General features: G+C 29.6%; 1 protein-coding gene across 1 annotated transcript in view; it reads left to right on the top strand.

Moving 5' to 3' along the window:
• Window positions 1-6616: 6616 nt before the first annotated feature.
• LOC106691876 (facilitated trehalose transporter Tret1) overlaps window positions 6617-10583 on the top strand; it is a 9084-nt gene continuing 5117 nt past the window's right edge. Inside the window, exon 1 of the mRNA XM_014437779.2 lies at window positions 6617-6669. Within this exon, the coding sequence (XP_014293265.1) occupies window positions 6627-6669 (43 nt within the window). The 5' untranslated portion in view covers window positions 6617-6626. The remainder of the gene's footprint in view (window positions 6670-10583) is intronic.

Here is a 10583-nt window from a genome sequence, read left to right as displayed (position 1 = left end):
CAGATCAGCTGATCATGTGTATATATAAAGATGTGCTGAACCCAATAAAGCCAGTATGTTACAGCAGTTCAAACGTGTTACATCTTATTCCTTCTTCTCTTTTTTGACATTTTGCTTTCGCCAATACTTAACTTATATATATATATATATGGTAATGATCATGATAGTTTACAAATCAGCTCCATCTGACTTTGAAAGGAAAAGGCGGAGAGTAACGATGAGATCGGAGAAGCAGCGGGGAATTTTTCCTCTAATTACATTTTTGGATTATAGTTATCTTGAAACAAAAAGCATCTAATTTCGAGAGGTACAAATTTATTTTTCGTTTGTCCTTTACAAAGAATCATAGTTGGAACTAATAAACCAAAAAAATCTAACATAGGAGGAGATATCAAAATTGGAATGTGTTAATATTTCAAAACAGACTTAATAGTGACATTGAGCCTCAGCGATTAGTGTCTTCCTTTTAAATAAGGATTTTACATTAACGTAAAAAAAAAAAAATTAAATCGCCATATTTTCCATCATTAGATGTTTATATTCATCAGTCTATAAAAATTAAAAGCTAACATGTTAGCTACTGATGTTATATAACTTTTAAAAAAATTGTTAATTGTTCATTAACATACAAAGAAAGAATTTTAATCTATTGTTTGTAATAGGTATGTCCTTGTATTCAGACCTCTTCTCATACTAATACATAACAATGTAATTCTCAAAATGCGGAAATTCGCCTCATGTTTGAAGCAAAAAATAGAATTTTTTCCCCAAAACTCAAAATTTCTATTAAAACTTGCTCTGTCTTTTCTTTTTTTTCGCATTAAATTACATCATAGATTTATATTGTGGATGACACAAAATCCCAAACAAGGCAATAAACAGAAATTTAATCTAAAAATCTAAAAAAATCATCCATCAGGACCTCAATGTCCCCTATGTTAACGATTTGGCCAGAACCAGATACCAATCCTTCCATAATATACTTCCCAACCACCCAAACCAACTCGTTCCTATCCTGGCTTCTCCTTCACTACCTAATAATCCTCCTAGCCGTCTGAAAAAAAATGGCCTCGAGATCTTCTCCTTTAGAAATGTTTTTGGAGTTCTATCAATGGGTAGATTATCCACATGTTTTTATCATGTCATAATATCACTTACAGCAAATTTACTTGATGTGTATATATGTATACAGTTGTAAATATCAATAAATAAATTATTAAAAAAAAAAAAAAAGAAGTAAATTCTACTTATCTAACTTCAGCTTTGCGTGATGAAAAAAGTATGAATGTGTTCACGTGCCTACTCAATAAACCGTTCATTAGCCCCAAGAAAAATGCTAAAATTTGATTTAATTAACAACAATCAAATCCCGAAATTCCACTATTCATTTTATTATAGCCTGCAAATTTTTATTTATTTTTTTTCATTTTCCTCATTGCACATTGTAATAGCTTTCTTGTATTTTCCTTGTTATTTTTCAGCTTTTCGACTTAAATAATTTACAAAGAAAATACTTAAAAACTGAAAAATCTAAAAAAAATGGGTAAAGTACTGGCACTTTATGTTTACTTAGTAAACGTATAATGCCAGTACTCTACATCAGTTCGTCATTTTGTCTGTTGTAGTTTTGATTGGTTAGTTTCTCAGAGTTCGTCTTTGGTCAGCGTTTTTTTTTTTTTTTTTCTGGAAGTTTTTAAACTTAAGAAAAATCTAGGAGAGGAAATAAGGCACGAGTGGGGTAGTAAGATGATGTGAAGAAGCTGTTGGAGATTAAACAATCACGTAAATATGACAATGTTATTGTAGCGAAAGGGAGCAAGCGGTTATACCACAATCCGCCAGAGCGCTGCACCTCGAGCCTCACCGAAGCTCTCAAATTTACTTAATACTTCTTTTTGTTAAAAACATATAATCATTTTTATATATTATTAATGTCTGTACCTAACACTTATAACGACTATCATCTATAGTTTATTAAACTAATAAACGATATCAAAACAATGCACGAACCTATCTCAAGCAGACATGTACCGACCGCTTCTCGGTCACAGCCACATGGACTAGGCCTATAAATAAGGGACTCTAAATCCCCCAATTTGATCTTATCCCCATCCTTACCTGGGTCTAGTCATGGCACAGGTGGCGTATACACTGCTTGAGATAGAGAAGTTCATAGCCAATCTATTCTCACAAGAGTTGTTTTTTAGTATACGCTGGCCTATTTCCTCTCCCTTTCTCCAGCAATCTTAGCCCGTCCGCTTCATCTCGGCAACCATTGTAATTTCCCGTCTCTCCCCGGCTCTAGTCCGTCCGCTTCATCTCGGCAACTAGAGCTGCACCTAGCCTTATCAGCATACTGGACGACCCAGGCAACTAGTAAGCTGGCTCTCATCTTGACAGTTATAGTCCGTCCACTTCATCTCGGCAACTAGAACTGTTACTCTACCTCAGACTCTCTTACCTACACCTCCTCTGTTGCCCAGGAATCTGCAAAATCTCCTCTGAATTTAACATATATCATGGACTAAATTAGGCTGCTCACAATTCAATACTTATGACATTTAGCATGTTAAAACTTTTTTACATTTAACACATTATGAATATCCCAATCGTTACCTTATTTTGGTCTATATATTTTTTTAAATCATTTCTATATTGTTATTTACAATTGTATAAGATATATACAACAAGTAAATTTGCTGTAGGTGACATAGTGACATTTCTAGAGGAGAAGATCCCGAGGCCGTCTTCTTTTCAGACGCCTAGGAGGATTATTAGGTAATAAAGGAGAAGCCAGGTTAGAAACAAGTGGATTTGGGAAGTTTTCCATGGAAGGAATGGTATCTGGTTTTGGCCAAATCGGCAACATACCGGACATTGAGGTCATGATGGATGACTTGATTTGTGACAAAGTAAGGAGCATTAAGGATTTTGGACTGTAAGGATTGGATTCGGGAGGAATTCGATGGTTTAGTGGAGCCCCAAAGCTCAACTCCGTATGTCCAGATAAGCCTTATAATAGTCATTTAGATCAGTATTTTGGAATGGATTGATTGGCAATTTAAACATTTGTCTAGTAAATGTTGTAATAGGTGAAATCGACGAGCAGTTTCCTGTCTCTTCAGTCTTGTATGAGGATTCCATGTCAGTCGTTTGTTGAGATGTAGATCTTAAGTAACGGATCTGTTCGACAGGAATAAGTGGGGTATTATTAAAGGATACTATAAATGTGATTTAGTGGGATTTATTGGAATTAATTTTAATTCTCCAATTTTGGCACCATTCTTCAAGGGTGGTGATGTTGGATTGGGGAATATTGGGATACAATATAAGGATCATCGTTTACTGACAATAAACATTTATCATTCTTCAAATATTAAATTCCTGAAATTGACCCTGGTAACGTCATTAGCAGCCCTGTCTGCGTTCATTTTGTCAGCTCGCCTAATACAATACGACTGTTGGATATTTGGACCATCAATGAGCCACTACACCAACTCCATTGCAGCGATTAATTTACCAACAATAGCTACACATCTCGGCAGCACTCTTTTCCTGACCTATCGGAGTGGACCAACCTTTTAGTCGAGCAGTATTTATTTTATATATTTATATTGTTTGTAAATTTGTCTCTTTTGTTTTCTTAATTTATTTATCTAATTTTATTTTTATCTGAAAGGCCTTTTTATTTTTGGTTGTATGTTTTATTTATGTTAGATTTTAGTTTTATTTTTTACCATGTTTACATTGAACCAAATAAATGTTTAATCTGAGCCAGTTTGTATTTTTTGTTCATTTTTACAGCCTTCCAACAAAAAGACATAGTCGATTTGAGGTAGCTTTAACACCAAAGGTAAATAATCAAAACGGAACTATAAAACTAATAAATATAAACCATGTATAGTTCCATACCTTCCAAAATGTATATGAATTAAACATATGGAGACACTAGCATTTACCTGAAAAAAAGAAAATGAGATCATCATTAGTAAAATTATTACATTTCTATTACTAGCTCTCAAAAAACGGTACTTACTACATATTATTATTATACTTTTTTATACACCGATCTTCTACTCTACTCCATGAATTTAATAAAACAATGAAATAATGATATAATAACATAAATCTATTTAAATTTGATATTTAAATCTTAGTTAAACACACACACACACACACATATATATATATATATACACATATATATATAAAGTACCCAATAAGACTAATTATATCCTGACTAAATTTTATAATTTTACTTCGTTAATTTTTATTTTAAAATAAATCAAATATTTCAGGAAACAACTTACTCTTCATTATTTTTAAATGGAATTTTACTTCGTTAATTTTTATTTTAAGATAAATAAAATATTACGGGAAACATTTCTTGCTATGAATGCATTTTGCTGAGCCTTCCACATATTTATCAATCCTTGTTTTTGCATGTCTTTGTTTTTCATTATAAAATTTTAATTTTAAATAATATTCTCATACAAGACTAAAAAGACAAGAAACTGCTCGTAGATTCCGACTATTGCAACATTTACTAGACAAACGGTCTAAATTGCCAATCCATTACAAAAGACTGATCTACATGACTACTATAACGCCTATCTAGACATACGGAGTTGAGCTTTGGGGCTCCACTAAGCCATCAAATTCCTCCAGAATCCTTCGTAAAATCCTCAATGCTCCTTACTTTGTCACAAATCAAGTCATCCATCAGGACTTCAATGTTCCATATGTTGCCAATTTGGCCAGAAACAGATACCGTTCCTTCCATTATAAACTTCTCCACCACCCAAATCCACTTGTTTCTAACCTGGCTTCTCTCTTACCTAATAATCCTCCTAGGCGCCTGAAAAGAAGATTGCCTCGAGATCATCTCTTCTAGAAATGTTATTGGAGTTCAATCAGTGGGTAGATTCTCCAAATATTTGTATCATGTCACTGTCACCTACAGAAAATTTACTTGTTGTATATATGTGTATACAGTTGTAAATAACAATAAATAAATTATTAAAAAATAATAATAATAATAACTGATAAATAGATTTTTATTATTATATTATTGTTACATTGTTTTTCAATTTCGGAAAAGTACCCTGAAATAGGGATATACACATCTATATTATGGAAACATACATATTTCGACATTGATATTTGTAACCGATAATATCGATTATATCGATATTTCGATAATTCGGTATATCGATATTTTCCTTCAATATATTGGATATCAGTTTTCTAAAAAATAAAATAAAAAAGGAACTAATAGTATTTAAAAAATAAAATCATTGGTAATAAGCCCTCAAATGATTCCAAATATCAAAATTATAGTAAAAAAAAGATGATATATTTTTTAGTAAATATTACCTACTTTACATTACTATTTTTAGTAATATTTTTTAATGCCTACTGTCATTGTCAATATCAATATTCCAGTATCTTAAATGCATAATCGATATTAAACCTTGGCAAGGATATTCCGATATTATTTAATCAAAATATGAATATTTAATTTAAAATGTTTACTAAGAACAGAGGAATGATTCTTAAGTGAAAACGTAAATATTCCAAGAAAATGTAATCGAATTAAGGATATTTCTATTATACCCATTATTATTAGATATGTAACGATATTATTTCACCAAAATGTCGATATTTCGTATAAAAAGACCAGAAAATTTTATGGATCTCTTACATATGAAATATCGATATTTTGTTTCAATTTCAAATTCATTTAGATACTTGACATTCTTAATAATATTGATATCAAAGTTTAGCAACGATATTACGATATTACTTAATGGAAATATCGATATTTCGTTTAAAAACTAGAAAATTTTATGGTTGAATTTCAAATAAAATATTGATATTTTGTTTTAATTATATTATACCTATTACAATATTCATTTGTTTTATTAACATCGATATCGAAGTTCAGTAACAATATTCCGATATAATTATATCGAAATATCATTTCATTAAAAAAACTGAAAAATTTAAGGAAAGCTTCAAAATAAAATCCTAACTTTCGATTTAATAATATTGGACTAAACTTCGATATCAATATTAATAATAATGTCGAATATTTAAATAGATATGAAATTATTGAAAAAAAAGGATATTTTATTATGGAATTTTCCATAAAATTATCTATTCTTTATATGAAATTATTTGATACCATTTATTAGATTATTTTTTTTTTTTACATTTTTTGTGAAAAGTAATAATTATTTTAAAATGAAATTTATACTATGTGTTTGTAAACCAACAAAAACCCTAGAAAAAAAACACTTTGCGGCAACTTTCTAAATTTTGCTACATATCTAAAGGTTTCTAAACATGTAGTGTAAGATTCATTTACATTTCTCATAATCAGCGTATATATAAAGTCCATTCAAAACCCATACTAACATTTCTTTAGAGCTGATCAAAAGCTTTCAAATAACATAATTCTTATCCATTTATATTGTGGAAAAGCAGCTGTAATTTCGTTTCCGCTAACTTCATGTAAATCTGCATTGCAAAGTTGTACTCAATATTTAGTGAAACTCCCACCAAATATTGTTATTCAATAATTAAAAAGTACAATAGCATCGTTTCTGTAGAACTCAGTCAAGATGGGAAACGGAAAGCTGAAGCAGTTCCTGGCGAGTACTATCAGTAAGTAACCTGGACTAGAAGAACTGTTGTGTTCTAGCAATATTTTTATCCCTATACACATTAAAATCTGCATATTACATTTCCCACGTTATATCATCCATATAACATCTTCCATATTATATAATCCCTTCAATTTCCTCCACTATATATTCTTCATTTTAAATCTATTTACAATTTCTGGACAATTTAAACATGAAATTTTATATATATATGTGTGTGTGTGTGTTATAGACCTAACAATAAAATTTTAAAAAATTTAAAATTATTATAGCAATTTAAAGGACAAAATTGAAATAAAAAGTCAATCGGGATTGATATACAAAATTCCACGTTTAAATTGTAAATATAGGTGAAACAAAGCAAGGGATAGAATGTATCAACACAGAAATGATAAAAAAAATAAAGAAAAGGATCCCAATAAAACAGCATTAGTACAGCATGCAGCTAAAAATGAACATAATTTTGATTTCGATAACACCATAATTTTACATAAAGAAAACAATATGTTCAAAAGAAAAATACTTGAGTCAATTTATATATCAGAGAACATCAATTATACAGTTAGTTTTAAAACAGATACTAGGAATTTAAGGCAACATTATGCAGAGATTTTAAGCAAAATAAATTTATGAAAAATATTGGAAGAATTTTGTTACTATTTACAGATAATTTTAATATGAATTTTGATAATTGGAATAAATATAAATTGAGACCAAAATGCAATTTAAATTAAATTAAAAACAAGTCAGACCTGATTGAGTGGAAGGTTATAAATAGTTTATTTATATAGTAGTAATAGTGTGGATAAATTAAAAATTAAAATTTTAAATATTTATGAATTTTTAGAATATAGGTAACTAAACATAAGCTTAGGTAAGCTTATTAATAATAAATATGACTCTCTAATAATTGACTGACCTGGGCAGAATAGCCTGCAAAACAATTTTTATTTGTTATATTATTATTGATAATGTTGTTGTTATAAATGTTACGAATGAATATATTATATAAGCTGTTAAATATTTAGATTGTCCTTGAGGATGGCCGTAATGGCCGAAGCGTTGGATTGTTGATGTAATAAAAAGTGTTGAGGCTATACAAGGATACAATTTTGATTTATTTAATATATTCTTTATGTTATATCCCCCATATTATATTCCTCATATTACATTCTCCATATTATATTTTCCATGATATATATTGCATAGCATATTCTCCATGTTATATCTTATATATTATTTTCTCCTTGTTATATCCACTATATTAAATGACCCATACTATATTCTCCCTATTATATCCTCTATATAATATTCCTCGTGTTATATTCTCTATATAATATTCACTTGTTATCTCCACTTAATTATATCCCCATATATTCTCCATGTTATATCCTCCAGATAATATTCTCCATATTATATCCTTCATGTTTTGTTCTACTATATCCTCTGTTCAGGAAACACTCCCTGAATTAATTCAATTCAATCATACATAAGCTACTGTAAGCTAATGTGCTGCTCTATGTTGGCCCAGTTGACCAACGGCTATTACTTTGAAAAACGATAGAAGCGACGAGACGATCCACCATCTTTACTTTTACAAGTTAAAGACATTTTTTCACTTTCAATCCCTTCAACAGCCATATAGAGTAGAAGAGACCTTGGTCCTTCGGGAAGCGGAGAAAAGAATGTGCTAGCAAAATTAGCAACAGTACCATCATCCAACAATCATTTCACAACAACATCAAGAAGAAATGTAATCATTTTAGTTAATAATATGTATTTAATGTAATAGTTTAATATGGAGAATATAACATGGAGAACATGTTATGTAGGATATAATAACGAAAATATATTAATGTGGATATAACATTGAGTATATATTATGGATGATATTATGTGGGCTAAATAATATGGAGGATATAATTTAAAAATCATTTTAAAAATAAAAATTGGAGAAGTTTGTCGGGGGGTGCGGTCAGCAAGGAAAAACACAAATAAACAAAACCATATTTATCTATTTTATGCCGACGTTTCGACCTGAGTTTCCCATCAGGGGTTATGGCGTAGAAGGTAGGCCTGCCGAAATACCGTTTTAGTATTCTTTAACCGCAGTAATACCTTTCATCAGTCAGCTATTCCAAAAAAATCTGTTACAAGATATACGAATTGAAACCTTTTAAATGGGTGCGTGAGCCATTCAATTTTAAATTTTTCATTGAGCAAAATAATTATTTATATATTTGAGAAATCCTCAATTTATTTAGTTACATCGAATGTTCGATTTATAATGGAAAGATTGTTATTATCAACAACAAATAAATTTAATCTGTTTAAATTACTACACAATGGTTCATTATTTAAATTAATATTTAATTATATCGTTAAATAAGAAACTATAAAAAGTTGTTTTTGAATCTTTAAATCAAAATGATTATAATTTTTTAACATTGTTAAATCGTGTAGACACTTCTGATTGAATACTCGTCAGAATTATTAAATGGAAACTTTGAAGACTAGTTTGATGTTATTTTCCTCAGACAAGATTATAATTCTCGGGTTATCACTATGGTATTACATAGATCATCAAAAATGTGTGATAGTGAAAGATTTTTTTTTGTAACTGTTAATAATTAGAAATAAAATTACATTTGATAAAATAAGAATTTCGGTATGTTGTATGTGAGAGAGGGGGTATATGGAAGGGATTTATAATATATTATTATACTATACTAATATATATATTTTATTATAAGGTTTATTGAACATTTGTTATTACACTAGTTATTAATAACGTTCATTATCCTCGTTCCAAAGATAATAAACTAAACTCTCTTGGTCATGGCTACTCCGAATCTCATAAATTAATCCTTCAATAACTATAACACTGTTATTTTTTGAATTCTAACCATCTACTATAATAAAAATATAAATTTAAATTTATTCTTTCAAATTTAAAAACAAATAACTAAATTTTATATTTGTTTTTTTCATTGTTAACAATAAGTTATTAAAAAAGAAGCAGGACGACGAAGAAATTGTTCTCCGAAACATTGATCAAAAATACCATTCAATGATACGCACGGTTAAATAAACGGTTTGGGCGACTTCCGAAACCAATAAATCTTTCGATTTTAACTTTAGTACTTAAATTATTACGAATAATAGTTATAACTCTTAGTGGGGTTAACAGAACTCCCGAAGAATGACCAAAAAATAAAATATTTTCCAAAACGTTCTGATTAACACCCACACTGAAAAGTAGTGAAATTAAAAATTATTGTAGTTCTAATAGTTCTCCTAAGAGTTTTACAATTCTTAATTAGGTAAAGAAATATTTTATGTTAACGATTTGGCTGTTATAAACCAAAAGCTAAAAGTAACAGAAAAAGAGTTTCCACTCCTATTTTGGGACATTTAATTTTTACACGGATCGTTTTGTCAAATAATTGTGACAGATAACCAACATTGTGCTAAATTAATTTACTAGATGTATTTTTATGTAAATACAGGGGTAAGTGTCAACAGAACAGCGATTCCCAACCCGTAGAACTCTGCTGACGATTAAGTCAGAATTCGGATCACAATTTGACCACCCCCACTCCCAATTTATTAAAATTATTAAAAATGACGTCAAGTCGCGGGTACCTCCAGCCGTAAATGACGTAGAGAGGAGGTCCTACTGATCAGGCATATTTTCCAAGAATGAATCAGGGATTATGATAAAATAGTGAAATTGGTGTTTCAGGTTTTAGAATCAAAAGGTTTACTGATACAAATATAACATTTTTTAATAATTTATTTATTGTTATTTACAACTGTATACACATATATACATCTGTAAATTTGCTGTAGGTGTAGTGACAAGATACAAACATGTGGAGAATCTACCCACTGATAGAACTCCAATAACATTTC

The sequence above is a fragment of the Halyomorpha halys genome, unplaced genomic scaffold (assembly GCF_000696795.3).
Source record: "Halyomorpha halys isolate HHAL.00 unplaced genomic scaffold, Hhal_1.1 Scaffold4097.1, whole genome shotgun sequence".
Classification (NCBI taxonomy): Eukaryota; Metazoa; Arthropoda; class Insecta; order Hemiptera; family Pentatomidae; genus Halyomorpha; species Halyomorpha halys.
This window is presented reverse-complemented; position numbering and strand designations above follow the sequence as displayed.